Below are 16,141 nucleotides of genomic sequence, written 5' to 3' on the forward strand. Positions count from 1 at the left end.
GCTAGGTAATATATAACACTTACAATTCTAAGTGAATTGCTGAACCTGCACCAAAAAAAGAAAAGAGGAAACTGAAAACCAGAGTTGAAAGTAGGCACTTAAGCTTTTTCCAAATGGGCTGTGGCAAATTCATTTATCAGTGGGCTTGGTTTTTAATCACCGAAAAGGGGTGAGACAGGAAGGGAGGAATTGGGAGGTGATTTCCATTTCTATAAGCATATAACTTCTGAGTAGAAAGGTGGACTGTTTTCATATATATGCCCCACTCTTGATTTAATAAGAAACTTCTCAGTTTTGGCCTTGATGGGGAAGAGGGCAGGGTGTTTTGCTTGAGAATTTATAACCACAGTCCTGTCATCACTCAGATTTTAGTTTCTTGTGTGGTCTAGGAACCATCAATACAATAGCCTAACTTAAAATATGATCCGGTTGGACTTTTTACATCTCTGGGTACCTAGCAGTAAACACAGATATTTGATGTGGCATGTACCTTCAACTATGGCAATGGTTTTGAAGAAGAAAGCCTTGTGAAATGTAAACTCAGAATCTGGAATGACCAAGGACTTGAAAATAATCCACCAAGATCAAGAGTTAGCAGAGTCCTCCAATGACCAGTTTAGATTCCTAGAATTTCAGATAATGTAATTATTGGAAATAGTGTAAAATGGCTGCTTAAAAGTATCAAAGAAGCAAAAGATGGCACTGAAAATTTTGTGAATCTTCAGATTTAAGAATCATAAATCCCAAACAAGAAAAATAAATTTTTACATGGATACATTGTTATGAAACCCTCCTGTGCTAAAGATAAACATTTAAAAGGAACCCAAAAGAGAAGAAATTAATGACATGTTCTCCCAACAGTAATGTTAATTTTTTAGTTCCCCATACTTGGTAATGAAGAGGTAGAGGAGCAAACAACAAGCGAATAACTTGTGTTTGAACACCTATTATACTTGAGGCACTGTGCAGAGCTATTTGATGTTCTCTTCAATTAGGTCCATTACAGTCCAGTGATCTTCCCTTTTCCAACCAAAATAAGTTACTGAATCTTCTTGTCAGACTGTATCTAGAATTTCTAAGTTTCTCAGTACTTTAACCAAGCTCTGCCCCCCCTTCCAAATGAAAATATTTCTTTTTCTAGTTCCTTATACCCAGAAATGTCGAAATTCCCAAACCTGTAATCATAACACGATAGAGCAATCAACTTTAAGTATATAAACTTGAAGAGAAGCAGGTTAATTCTAAATAATGCAGATTAGAATTCTAAGGTATGCATTTAAATAGTATGACCAAGATATGTAGGAGAGAGACTGAGTCATAGTTTTAGAGTTAGAAGCTATTTTGTTAATCTTTATATTATGAATTATGTCCTAAATGTGGTGACAGAAGTATGTTGTGTTAAATTAAGGCATCTCTTTTCATCACTCTTTCAGCATGAAGCAGAATCTTGTCAACTGTTTGCCATCATTGATGTTTAAAAACAATTAATCAAAGAAGCAGGTCTGTAGACATGTGTTGGTCGGTAAATTCTTTCTGCTGGTAGTTCTAGAAGTATGGACAGGGAGGGATTGCTCAGATGGAAGTGAGGATGGAACAATGAAAAGTAAGCTCTTGCTGTAGAGGGCTTTGTGTTTCATTCCTTGTGATTATTTAAAATTCACCCTGTCATCTAATTATCACTGGGCACTACACTTTTGAGATTTCTTTTTTTTTTTCTGTGCTATTTAATTTGAGTGTGGTTCAGTGGTTTTTATTTTATATCCTGTTGAAAATACTAAATGATTGTTACCCAGACATTTTGGCTTAACTCAACCCTGGCGTGTCACTTCCTTTCCTTTCCTATGTTAAAAACAACAAAATCATTATCAACAACAAAATGACCACTGTCTTTTAAAGGTTGCTGTCTTCTGTTGGCTTATCTTATCAGAGGGAGCCATTTGCATGTAGTCTTTGTCACCTGTTGTGTCTTAGGTGTACCCAGAATGCTGATTGGTTCTGTCTTGTTCTTGCTTCCACAGTCACTGCTGTTCAGACTTATGCTTTCTTCTCATGTGATCAGTCTTTCTCTAGTTTCACTTTCTCCCTTTATTCTTCCCCTGAAAGGGTAAATGCTTACCTGTTGTGATAATACCAACTCTTTGGCAGCTCTTTCTTACTTTATTTTGTGTAATGTTTTTTGATCCTGTCAGTGCCTATTTTAAAATAATTTTCCTCTTCCCTCCTTCAGAAACCTTTATTATTGGTTTACTATCCTGTTATTTTATTATTTATGTGTATCTAGTATGAGTCCTGGTTGCTTGAGTTTCCTAAATGGCACTTAATTTTATTTAAATTAGAGTTTTACAAGGCTTGTAACAAAAAGCACAGTCCTCTGGGACTTTCATCTTCACTGCTTTTTTAGAAGCAGTCTTTTCAGCTCATTCTTAGATATTTATTTCTAAATTTCTAAATAAAATTCTTGTGTCACAATTTTCTGATCTTTCATGTTTAGATATTATCTACATACATTCTACTACCACAAACTTAGTGGCTTTAAATAACATATATATATCTCCTTACAGTTCTATAGTTTAAATGTCTGAAATGAGTCTTGTATTAAAATCAAGGTGTTAGCATGGCTATATTCCTTTTGTAAGCTTCCCAGAATCTGTTTCCTTGTTCTTTCTACCTTCTTAAGGCCACATGCATTCATTGACCAGTGACGTTCATTCCCCCATCTTCAAAGCCAAGTAGCATCACTGATGGTGCTTCTGTCATCACATGTCTTTCTTTGACTCTTCTTTTCTGCCCCTTCCTTTCATTTTTAAGGACTGTCTTGATTATAGTGGGTCCACCAGGATAATGCCGGATAAACTCTCTATTTCTCCAGATCAGCTGATTAGCAAGCTTAATTCCACCTGCAATCTTAATTCTCTTTGCCATGTGAGATAACATACATAAGTCTTGGGGTTTGGATGTGGACATCTTTGGAGAGGGGAGGCAGGTAGCCTTATTTTAGTTTTTAGGGTTAACACTCACTGTCTCCATCTTTAGTCTTTTTTTTCTCCTAGATTATCTAGGTATATAACAATTTTGCTTAAATTTATGTTTAATATTAATAGGTTATGACCATATATGGATGAATTGTAATAGACTACCATTAAATAATTTTTTTCTTGTGCAACTTTTATTCTAGGATTTAATAACTGCCCTATTAAAATTTGAGTAGTGTTCTATATACTTATTATTCATTCCCCAAAACTCTTCTAGAAATGTATCTTCTCTCAGTAGTTCCAATACATGAAGAGATAGTTTTAATTTTTGTAGTTACTGTTCTTTTAGTGCACTTTTTTCTTGTTTCAATTTCTTTTTGTTTCTAATCCTACCATAGAGCTAGCTTGAAGTGTTCTTTTACCACATTGTCCTGGGAATTCTCTTTTCTCTTATGTTAGATCCCCTGTTTCTTGGATCATAGATGTGATTCTTTCCTGATTTACTCCCTGATTTTGCTGGAGTACCATTTTATAGTTATCTTTCCAGCATAGGAAGTAAACTTTTTTCAGATCTGGCATGTCTGATGAATTTTTCTTCTGCCTTTGTATGTGATTGATAGTTTCACTGTTTATAGATCTCTAGGCTGGGAGTAAGTTTTCTACAGAATTTTTAAAGTATTACTTTATTGTTGTCTTCTTGTTTTCCAGTGCTGCCGTTGAGAAGGTTCATGCCATTCTAACTGTATGTTGTATATTTGTATGTCAGTTGTTTCATGTTTGCATGTTTCTTTATTTTTTATCTCAGAATCCCTTAGGTGCTTCTCCTTCAGGCGTTGGGTTTCTGTGCATATGCTTTTTCATTTGTTGTGCTGGATTTATGGTACACCTTTTTAATGAGAAACTCTTGTTCTGTAGTTTAGGGAGATCTTGAATTATTTCTTTTGATTATTTTCTCCATTTTATTTTAATAGTCTTTTTAGAATTTTTGGTTTCTAGGTATTTGATTGTTTATGCTGGTACTTTCTTTCTTTCTTTCTTTCTTTTTTAAAAGATTTTATTTATTTATTTGACAGACAGATCACAAGTAGGCAGAGAGGCAGGCAGGAAGAGAGAGGAGGAAGCAGGCTCCCCGCGGAGCAGAGAGCCTGTTGCTGGGCTTGATCCCAGGACCCTGGGATCATGACCTGAGCCGAAGGCAGAGGCTTTAACCCACTGAGCCACCCAGGTGCCCCTATGCTGGTACTTTCATTGTATTGTCATTTCTTTCCCATTTTCAACTCTTGGGATTTTATGTTTTAATATATGGTAAATTTCCTTAACTCTAGTTTCTAATTTTTCTATTTAAAGAGAATTAATGTCATGTTTATCATTTCTAAGGGCTATTTTTTTCTTTGGAAAAAAAAAATTAAAGATTTTATGTATTTGAGGGAGAGTGTGTGAGAGGAAGCATAAATGGTGGTGGGAGGGGGAAGGGCAGAGGGAGAGGAAGAAGCAGACTCCCTACTGAGTAGGGAGCCAGAAACAGGGCTCCATTCCAGGACCCATGAGATCATGACTGCGCTGAAGGCAGGTCCTTAACTGACTGAGCCACCAAAACACCCCTTCTTCAAAAATTTTAAATAAACGTCTTGTTTTTGTTGTAGTATCTTCTGTACTCTCTCTGTTATTACTAAGATTTTTGCAATTATTATTATTAAGCAATTATTATTACTGAGATTTTTGTTTTTGGTATTTTTAGTTACCTTGTTTCTTTTCTGTGTTTTTTAATCTCTATGTGTTATAGTGATTGCCACATGATATCTGGTGGTTCTTCATATTTAGAATAAAATACTAAATCTGTATTTAAGGTTGGAGCTTATTGAATTGCTGGTGTCATTGTAGGGGAATTGGACCCTACTTTTTTTTTTTTTTTAAAGAGTTTATTTATTTATTTGACAGACAGAGATCACAAGTAGGCAGAGAAGCAGCAGAGAGAGAGGAGGAAGTAGGCTCCCTGCTGAGCAGAGAGCCCGATGCAGGGCTTGATCCCAGGACCCTGGGATCATGACCTGAGCTGAAGGCAGAGGCTTTAACCCACTGAGCCACCCAGGCGCCCGGATCCTACTTATTTTTTGTTGTGGGATAGTCAGTTATCATTATCTCTGGTTCTTTTTTCTTGGACTGGCCAGTTTCCACTTAGAGAAATCCTTCCATTTCCTTCCTGAAGGTTATAAGCCTATCACTCAGAGTTCTTAGTAAGGAAAAGAAGATCTCATCCTATAGTACATAAACTCCACATAGATTTTTAAGATTATCTGGTGTTTTTAACATGCACCCTTTTCTTTGGTTGTATCCCATAGTCCAAAATTCTTGTGGTTTAACCTCTCAATAGTGAACCCTTAGTCTTTTGCCCGGATGAGTATGGGGAAGTTGCATGGCTCTGTGAATTAAGGGGATCTATGGTGATCTGTTAATGCATTCTCTAATCTTTTTGGCCTCATCTGCTTTCCTTCTCTCTGAACTACCTGGCTTCTGTAATTTTTAATTTTTCAAGGCTTACTGCAGATTGACTTGTTCCTTAATAGAATAGATAAAAGTATCTGTGGGAAATTTAACAAAGTCGTCTCATTTCCACTTGTTCATCAGATATTCCCCTTTCAAAATTTTGATGATAGCTCTTGCCTTCTTGAGAGTTCCTTATTTAGCTATTGTCTTTTCATTTTCATTTCTTTTTGAGTTTAAGACCCTAAAAAATTTTAAGTCTTTTAGTGATGATTAATAGAGTGAACACAGGTAAAAGCTACATGGGGTTTGACTCCTTAATCTTTTACTTAGATAAACATGCAGATGTGCAGGTTATTCTCATTAGTTTATCTTTTAATAATTACAAGAATGGTCATAAGCTGATTGTTGAGCACTGGAGAGTTGACACTGAGGGCTAAGGTCTCAGAGAGGATGGAAGAATTCTGGCAGGCAAGAAAGTTGGTAGAAGAAGAATCAGTTAAATATGAAAAACCCACCGCAAATATCATTCTCAATGGAGAAAAACTGAAAGCTTTTCCGCTAAGGTCAGGAACACACCAGGGATGTCCATTATCACCACTGCTATTCAACATAGTACTAGAAGTCCTAGCCTCAGCAATCAGACAACAAAAAGAAATTAAAGGCATCCAAATCAGCAAAGAAGTCAAACTATCACTCTTTGCAGATGACATGATACTATATGTGGAAAACCCAAAAGACTGTACTCCAAAACAGCTAGAACTTGTACAGGAATTTAGTAAAGTGTCAGGATATAAAATCAATTGCATTTCTCTACACCAACAACAAGACAGAAGAAAGAGAAATTAAGGAGTCAATCCCATTTACAGTTGCACCCCAAACCAAAGATACCTAGGAATAAACCTAACCAAAGAGGCTAAGAATCTGTACTCAGAAAACTATAAAGTACTCATGAAAGAAATTGAGGAAGACACAAGGAAATGGAAAAATGTTCCATGCTCCTGGATTGGAAGAACAAATATTGTGAAAATGTCGATGCTACCTAAAGCAATCTGCACATTTAATGCAATCCCTATCAAAATACCATCCATTTTTTTTCAAAGAAATGGAACAAATAATCCTAAAATTTGTATGGTACCAGAAAAGACCTTGAATAGCCAAAGGAATATTGAAAAAGAAAGCCAAAGTTTGTGGCATCACAATTCCGGACTTCAAGCTCTATTACAAAGCTGTCATCATCAAGACAGTATGGTACTGACACAAAAACAGACACGTAGATCAATGAAACAGAATAGAGAGCCCAGAAATAGACCCTCAGCTCTATGGTCAACTAATCTTTGACAAAGCAGGAAAGAATGTCCAATGGAAAAAAGACAGCCTCTTCAATAAATCGTAAGAAAAATGATATTGGACAGCCACATGCGGAAAAATGAAATTGGACCATCTCCTTACACCACACACGAAAATAGACTCCAAATGGATGAAGGACCTCAATGTGAGAAAGGAATCCATCAAAATCCTTGAGGAGAACACGGGCAGCACCCTCTTCGACCTCAGCCACAGCAACTTCTTTCTGGGAACATCGCCAAAGGCAAGGGAAGCAAGGGCAACAATGAACTATTGGGATTTCATCAAGATCAAAAGCTTTTGCACAGCAGAGGAAATAGTTAACAAAACCAAAAGACAACTGACAGAATGGGAGAAGATATTTGCAAACGACATATCAGATAAAGGGCTAGTGTCCAAAATCTATAAAGAACTTATCAAGCTCAACACCCAAAGAACAAATAATCCAATCAAGAAATAGGCAGAGGACATGAACAGACATTTCTGCAAAGAAGACATCCAAATGGCCAACAGGCACATGGAAAAGTGCTCCACATCACTCGGCATCAGGGTAATACAAATCAAAACCACAATGAGATACCACCTCAAACCAGTCAGAATGGCTAAAATGAACAAGTCAGGAAATGACAGATGCTGGCGAGGATATGGAGAAAGGGGAACCCTCCTACACTGTTGGTGGGAATGCAAGCTGGGGCAACCACTCTGGAAAACAGCATGGAGGTTCCTCAAAAAGTTGAAAATAGAACTACCGTATGACCCAGCAATTGTACTACTGGGTATTTACCCTAGAGATACAAACGTAGTGATCTGAAGGGGCATATGCACCCGAATGTTTATAGCATCAATGTCCACAATAGCCAAACTATGGAAAGAACCTAGATGACCATCAACAGATGAATGGATAAAGAAGGTGTGGTGTATATACACAATGGAGTACTATGCAGCCATCAAAAGAAATGAAATCTTGCCATTTGCGACAACATGGATGGAACTAGAGGGTATCATGCTTAGTGAAATAAGTCAACAGAGAAAGACAACTATCATATGATCTCCCTGATATGAGGAAGTGGAGATGCATCATGGGGGGTTTGGGGGGCATGAAAAGAATAAATGAAACAAGATGGGATCTGGAGGTAGACAAACCGTAAGTGACTCTTTATCTCACAAAACAAACTGAGGGTTGCTGGGGTCTGGGGTTTGGGAGAGAGGGGGTTGGGGTTATGGACATTGGGGAGGGTAAGTGCTATGGTGAGTGCTGTGAAGTGTGTAAACCTGGCAATTCGCAGACCTGTACCCCTGGGGATAAAAATATATGTTTATAAAAAAATTTTAAAAAAATTAAAAAAAAAAAAAGAATCAGGTAATTATGTACCACAGGACTAGGAATATGTAGTAGGAGTTGGTATTTTCCAGAAAAGAACCACAAGGAGAAGAACTAACAGTGCCTTATTTTATATTAAATTCTATTATAAAAAAATCAATGTTTTTCAATTATTTCATTGATAGTGTGTACAATGTAAAATTATATTTTAGTTGCAGTGTCTTAGAAATTCCTTCTTCTTGTCTTCTGGTGGAAGCAGCATTTGAATGAATATATGTGTGAGAGTGCTTTGTAGAGGGACTATTTTAATTTTTTTTTTAAGATTTTATTTATTTATTTGACAGAGATCACAAGTAGGCAGAGAGGCAGGCAGAGAGAGAGGGGGGAAGCAGGCTCCCCGCTGAGCAGAGAGCCCGATGCGGGGCTCGATCCCAGGATCCTGAGATCATGACCTGAGCCAAAGGCAGAGGCTCAACCCACTGAGCCACTCAGACACCCCGAGGGAGTATTTTAAATGTTAGATACTGTCATGATCTTTGTGATTGGCCTCTTGACTCATGTCAGCTGACTGTATGTCTTACCAAAATATTGCACCTCTTCTCTAAATTAAGTTCTGTGTAAAGAACCATTTTCTTGTTTAAGTACGTTGAACAGTAACTACAATACTTTGGCCTCTCCATGTAACAATAATAAATAGTAGCGTGTCTTAAGCTACCTAATTACTCAGCTATGTTGTTAATGCTGCCTCTATCCAAAGCAATGCTTTTTTTAGTTTGAGACCTTTTGTTCTTTTAGTTTTACCATGTTACAGGAGATTTCCTTTCACACTTTCAGGAAGCAGCATTCATGTATGACACAATATGAATGGACTTTACTCCTTTCTGCTTTCTAGAGCTTACATTTGGGCATGTTACAAATTTTGACTTGAAGGTAGAATGGAAATAAACCAAGTTTATTTTTCAGTAAGGCTTTTTTTTTAAAGGGGTCCTGGCTGGCCCAGTTAGAGCCTGCGACTTCATCTCGGGGTTGTGAGTTTGAGCCCCACGTTGGGTGTAGAGATTACTTAAATAAATAAACCTAAAAATTTTTTAAAAAGCACTTTATCTTTTTAAAGAATGCGTTCAGGTTTGCGGTAAAATTGAGAAGAAGTTAGTTCTCATATGTGCCCTGACCCACATAAGTAGAGCTACCCCAGTATCAGCATCTTCCATCAGAGTGGCTTTTGTTACAATGGATGAACATACACTCACCTATCATAATCACCCAGATTCCATAGTTTAAGTAACAAGATATTTTTTTTTACTAGCAGCTTTTCTCCATTGTTGAAGTCAATCAAGAGATGTCTGTAGGGGCGCCTGGGTGGCTCAGTGGGTTAAGCCGCTGCCTTCGGCTCAGGTCATGATCTCAGGGTCCTGGGATCGAGTCCCGCATCGGGCTCTCTGCTCAGCAGGGAGTCTGCTTCCTCCTCTCTCTCTCTCTGCCTGCCTCTCTGTCTGCTTGTGATTTCTCTCTGTCAAATAAATAAATAAAATCTTAAAAAAAAAAAATTAAAAAAAAAAAGAGATGTCTGTAATTTATTTTTTTAAAATCTCAGCTTATGGCATTTAAAATAGTTTTCTTTATAAAAAAGTCTTTATGAAGAACTTATGCATAATCATGTTTTAGTTATTTTTTTCATGATTTTATCTATTTATTTGAGAGAGAGTGTCACAAAGATAGTGACAGCACAAGCGAGCACAAGCAGGGAGGCGAGGGAGAAGCAGACTGCCCACTGAGCAGAGAGCCCAATGTGGGGCTCAGTCCCAGGACCCTGGGATCATGACCTGAGTGGAAGGCAGCCGCTTAACCAACTGAGCAGCCCAGGTGCCCTGATGTTTTAATCATTAAAAGAAGTTTTAAAATACTTAAGAAATGTAATCATAAAAGTGTAAACTAAGTTTGTGAGAGTTAAAAAACAAGACGCTTTGTATGTAGATATATATGAGATTATTACCAGAAGAGGTTCCAGGCAACTTTTTCTGATAAGAGTATTATGTACAACATGCTTTAAATATTAGCAAAGATCTATCATTTTTCAGGGCACTTGGCTCACTCAGCTAGATGAGCAATGCCACTCTTGATCTAGGATGGTGAGTTTGAGCCCCACATAGGGTGTAGACATTACTTACATAAATAAACATAAAAAAATCTACCATTTGTCATTAAAGATAGAGTCCTCAATGTGGTAGAAGCAGTGTTATAAAATAATTTAAAAACAAAGCCATTTTGGCCGATTCATATTCTTTTGTGTTTATATCTACCAGAAACTAATTCAGTTCTTTTCATTCTGAACACCATCAGCAACCCTTGAAAGAATCTATCAGTAGCTCTTGTCTGCTGATCTCTATCTAGGATTTAATAAATGTTTTTGAAAAACTGGCAGAGAATGAAAATCTAACAGTGGGGCTTGAGGGCTGGGAGGAAGGTATCATTCTATTTTATATTTTCTCATCATCTAACATAATGATTAGAGCAGGGTAAAGTATCTATTGATTATAACTTCCCACAACTGCAGTAGATGTTGAATATGTAGGGTTGCTCAGCTTCCTGTTTAAGGAGAAATGTGATCCAGTCTTGTCACTTTCTGACTTGAGATTGGCAAAACCCTTCTGTCTGGTTCTTGGTTTTCTCATATGTAAAATGGAATAGTAATGGTCACCTTGGGGTTCTGTTTTCTTTTGGAAATAAATAAAATAATAAACTAGACCTAGGAATTGACAGTAAGTGCTCACTGAATGATAGGTGCTATGGTAGCTAGTACTACCATTAAAACGTTATTACTATGACTATGTTAATATAAATACTGTTGTCATCATTTAATTTTCTGAGATACTTCTTTAGATGTATGAGTCATGGATTTTGAGGATCTGAGAAAAATCTGTTATCACTGTAGAATATTGTACAAATGCACAACATTTTAGACTATTGCTCTGGGGATAATAGGTATCACTTCAAATGGAAACAACTGAGGTGGTGAATATTGGAAAATAGCAACCAGTTGATACACATTTATGTAATAACCACATAGAAATTAGTAAATCAATGGGCCCTTCTGAAGTGAGTGTTAGTGTGCAAGAGGGTGTTTCTTAAAATGATGTTTTTTTATTTATTTATTTTTCAAGATTTTATTTATTTGAGAGAGAGACAGTGAGAGAGAGCATGAAAGGGGATAAGGTCAGAGGGAGCAGACTCCCCATGGAGCAGGGAGCCCGATGTGGGAGTCGATCCCAGGACCCTGGGGATCATGACCTGAGCTGAAGGCAGTCGCTTAACCAACTGAGCCACCCAGGCACCCAAATGATGTTTTTTAATAATTTGTGAATCACATAGTGTGCTGGTTAAACCGTAGATTCCTGGGCCTTGTCTCAGGAAGACACTTGGACAATTATGGGGCTTCTTGAACATACTAAAATTGAAATGGAAGATTTCAGAGTAATGTTCAATGGATCAGTCATAGAAAGTTTATGGTTTTAATTATTCATACATGTTTTACTTAGAGCTTCAGATGTGGAGAATAATATATATTTGAGCCAAATATGGAATGTGGAAAAGGGAAATTATGATGGCAGATGTTGGTGAATACAGGCAAAATGAATGGTCAAGTCTTCTCTATCAAATTGTATTAAATATCCTAGTTCTTTTGCTACTATAGGACTTAGAGCAAAATTTAACTAAACTCCTACAATTGAATGTATCTTAATCTGAAAGTGAGGATAATAAACATTTTTATTACAGCCCCATTGAGAGGATTGAATGTGATAACATGTGTAACACAGAATAAGTCCTCAGTAAATGTTAGTTGATTAGAGTTCTTCATCATTATCATTTTAGTGGTTTGCAATGATGTCATTCTTAAGGTTCCCCTGCCTGTTTAATTCTCACCTACTGTTCAGGGGCAAAGTGGGTTTCTCCCTTTAGAATTAAATTTTCCCTACCATTTATTTCATGACAATTATTATAATAATAATTCTATGCTTCAGTGTCCCTCAGCAAGTAGCATATAGTAGAGATGTTAATATCTACTTTTTTGTTAATTGATATAGAATACCATTGATTTCTTTATCTGCACATGGTGTTTCAGTTTTGCTCATAGGCTATTGTATTTTAGCTTAGGAACTGTATTGTTTATCTCTCCTTATTCTACCTAAGATACTCTGGGCATTTGTTTACTCAGAAAGTTTCCTGTTTAAATTAAATGTGTCTCTAATCAGAACTCAATGTTTAGGTTAAATTTGTTTCAAAAATAAATATCTTACTCTTTCTTTCAAAACTATGATATTTTAAAGTTTTCCTGTTTTTTAAACAAATATTTGTTTTAAAGTATTTACTTGTATTTCTTGATCTTGATTAATCAAAAGCTGACTGCATAAGTACAGTTATGAGAGTTCAGACTATTTATTTTAAAATTGCATCCTTTCACCTCCTAAATGCTAAACCATGAAACCTAACACAAATACTGTAAGAACATCTGAGGCAGATAATTAAAGTATAATTAAGTTTAAATGCCTTGGTGAAGGAGTATAAAAATTATTTAAATTCAATCGGCTAGTACATTTGCAGTTTTCTTTTATTAGGTGTGAAATCTAAGAATCCCCTGCCAACTCTTGAGGGCTCAATCCAGAATGTTGAATTGAAGTACTGCAGCACATCATTGGTCAAATGTGCCTCTGGGACCATGGGATCAATAAAAATTTGTGCCAAAGCCCCAGGTATGTGCAGCTGGACCGTGTAAAACTTTATTGCCTGTATAGGAGAATTGGCCTTGCATTTTACAAGAAGCGTTACTGAAACAAGAATTTGCTCATTGTTCCTATGAATCAGAGGTTTTAAGTTTTTTTATTTTTACTTTAAAAATTTTTTAATTGTGCCAGGATGATACTTCTTTAATAAATTAATTTTTATTTCAGGAAAAAAAGCTGCATAGTTATGAGAATGGTTATGAAGGAGAACAATTAAAAGTGTACTCTTACACTTTTGGAGGAAATAGGAAGTATAGATATATATGACACTTAAAAATTAAATTAAAATGTTCATATAATAAGCAGATAACTGTTTTTCAATTTTTAAAACTGGCTTCACCTTCCTGCCAATACTTTATTTCATACTATTTTCCATAAACACTTGTAACTTAAAGTTTTTTCAGTGCAACCTAAATTTCTAGGTAAGTTTAAAGAGGTACAGATTTTGTAGAATATTTAGAATATAGTATGTTCAAGTTCTTTGCTTTTACAATATCATCTGAACATGTTCTGCATTCATTAGCTAAATACTAAGACTTAATTTGTTAAGAGTTAAAAGTGCTTTTAACTTTATCAGTCATGCTTTTTAGAGTATAAATGTACAGCTAAAATGACCAAATATAAATGAAGTGTTATATTATGATAATATATTTTAAGATGAGGCATCCTCAAGCTACTCCTATATTTTTTTATAGGAATTTTTTCATTAATGTTTCTCTTCAGGTGACAGTGGAAAAGAGAAATTGATTCCTTTGCTTCAGGGTCCTTCTGACACTAAAGATCTTCATAGCAGCAAGTGGCTCAATGAGAGTAGAAAGCCAGAATCTCTCTTAGCTCCAGATTTGATAGCCTTCACAGTCCAAGTTCCACAGTATATGGACTACTGCCATAATTCTGGTGAGCACAAATTTATCATTATTCATTTATTTTGCATTTTCTTTTCCAGTAAAGCTTTTAAAAAGGACTTCTTGGAAAAACCAATTTGTGTCCATTGAGATACTCTCTACAGTTGTATTCTTTAAAACTTCAAGTGAAGGGTTTTTGTGTAATTTTTGATAAGTCATGTGTTCATAAATAATAATGATTTTATTTTATATGAGAAATAATTCAGTTGTCATTGTAACAATCTTAGATTCATAGCTCCTAAATCCAACTGAGTTTTAAAACAAATCATATCATGTAATAGGTAGAAAGGACTAAAAGAAATTTAAAACATTGGAAAGAGAAAATATTTTTCCTTGGGATAGTAGCACTTTGTGACCCACCATTTGCCATACTAAAATTGGGTATTTGAGCCTTCTCTAGTTTTGCAGAAAGGAAGAAATGTTGATAGTAGAACCAAGAAGAAAAATCTCAGAGGTCAGGATCTTGTTTCTTAGAGTAATTTTTCTAGTAGTATTTTGCCTAGAATCTATTTCATTTTATTCAACACCACAATAGCAAAGCCGCACCTCTTGTGTTGAAGAAGATACCAGAAGGATCAGTAAAGACTGGGATTAAAAAAAAGATGTGGTAAGTAGAGACCATTATCACCCATGAGGTCTAGTCACTGTAAGGTTAGTAAAGACCAAGTGGTCAAAAGGTCTAGAAATAAGATTGCTATATACAGATTTCTTAAAAGGGTGAAGGGTGCCAATTTTTTTTTAAAGAATTAAATGACCAGTGAGGAAGTGCTTTCAAATAACTTTTTAAGAGTAGAACTCTCTTAATATTTAACAAGTATTATAACTTATGGAAAATGTTAAGCATCACTGCATTAAGTTCAAAAGGGAAGACCATGAAAAGATTTATAATTAATTGACCAGACAGAATATGGAGGAGAATATTTGAAGCTGTGCACAAAGACATAAAAAATATTTGAAAGATGAATTTTGTTACAGTAGCATTTGAAGCTGAACAGCATGCACACTAGAAACTTGAAATTAGTATCTTGAAATGTGAGCCCGAGGGTCCTCAGCATGCTTCTAAAGACAATACTCCTCAAAAAGAAGTTTCAGCCTGGTGAGAATTGCTATGGAACCCAAAGGAAAAATGTGAAGATGAGGCCAAACCCAAACTAAGACTGTGCATATGGATAAAATATCTGTTTTTTAAGGCAGAGACTGATAAACATTTTAATAAAGAGCCAGATAACTAATATTTAAGACCTTGTGGGCCGTATTTTCTCTCTGTTAGCTATCAAATTCTGCTATTATGGCCCCAAAATAGCTGTAAATAAAATGCAAATGAATGGATAGTACTGTATTTCAGTTAAACTTTATTCACAGAAAACAAAGTGTGGGCCAGATATAGTCTATGTCATTTACTTGTAGGGAGAAGGTTTTCGAGGTTAAATAAATATCATGATTTTTAAAATGCCTATTTAATCATGTTCCTTAAATATGCTGTTTGATAAACTTCTTTATATAGTTACCCAAATAGTTTTTTATTTTTAAGATTTTATTTATTTATTTACTTATTTATTTGCTTACTTACTTATTTGACAGAGGCAGTGGGAGGTGGTGGGGGAGAGGCAGAGGAAGAGAGAAAATCTCAAGTAGAGGCCACACTGAGGGCTGAGCCCAGTGCAGGGCTCAGTCTCACAGCCCGGAGATCATGACCTGAGCTGAAATCAAGACTTGGATGCTTAACAGACTGAGTCACTGAGGCACCCCTCCATTTGGTAATTTTTGATAGGTTTTGTTTTCAAATCATCACATCATTAAAATGATATTAAAATGATCAGCCCATCCAGTTAGAGTTTTGATAACTGAGAAGGGACTAAGTTTATTTGAATCTACCACATATTAAAGTTGGACAGGGCCTCCTCATTTTTTGTTTTGCCATATACACAGAAGTAATCAGTTGAGTTTATAATCTGATCTTTCTCATAACAATACTTTATATTATTATTTGTGATTGAAATACATTTCTAGGGTCATAAAAAAGTACTTGCATTTCCAATCTTTTATATAGGCCTAGAAGTAAATTACTGTTAAAAAAAATTATATTTTTAGGGTAAAGTTTTACATTTTTTCTTACTGTAAGAAAATTTACCTAATCTTCACAATCACTCTTAATGTTCAATGATATGTTTTTGGATTTCTGTGTAAAATTTTAATGTGAGGGCGCCTGGGTGGCTCAGTGGGTTAAAGCCTCTGCTTTCGGCTCAGGTCATGATCCCAGGGTCCTGGGATCGAGCCCCACATCGGGTTCTCTGCTCAGCCAGGGAGCCTGCTTCCTCCTCTCTCTCTGCCGCCTCT

The 16,141-nt window shown here is 35.9% G+C and overlaps 1 protein-coding gene across 11 annotated transcripts in view; it reads left to right on the forward strand.

The window, feature by feature from the left end:
- The window catches only part of VPS13B (vacuolar protein sorting 13 homolog B), a 769,746-nt gene that overhangs the window by 220,954 nt on the left and 532,651 nt on the right, over positions 1–16,141 (forward strand). For all 11 annotated transcript variants that reach the window (XM_032316092.1, XM_032316089.1, XM_032316090.1 and 8 more), the window contains 2 exons: positions 12,735–12,869; positions 13,623–13,796. In XM_032316092.1, coding sequence (XP_032171983.1) covers positions 12,735–12,869; positions 13,623–13,796 — 309 coding nt within the window. The remainder of the gene's footprint in view (positions 1–12,734; positions 12,870–13,622; positions 13,797–16,141) is intronic.

This window comes from Mustela erminea, chromosome 16, assembly GCF_009829155.1.
Source record: "Mustela erminea isolate mMusErm1 chromosome 16, mMusErm1.Pri, whole genome shotgun sequence".
In the NCBI taxonomy this organism is placed as follows: Eukaryota; Metazoa; Chordata; class Mammalia; order Carnivora; family Mustelidae; genus Mustela; species Mustela erminea.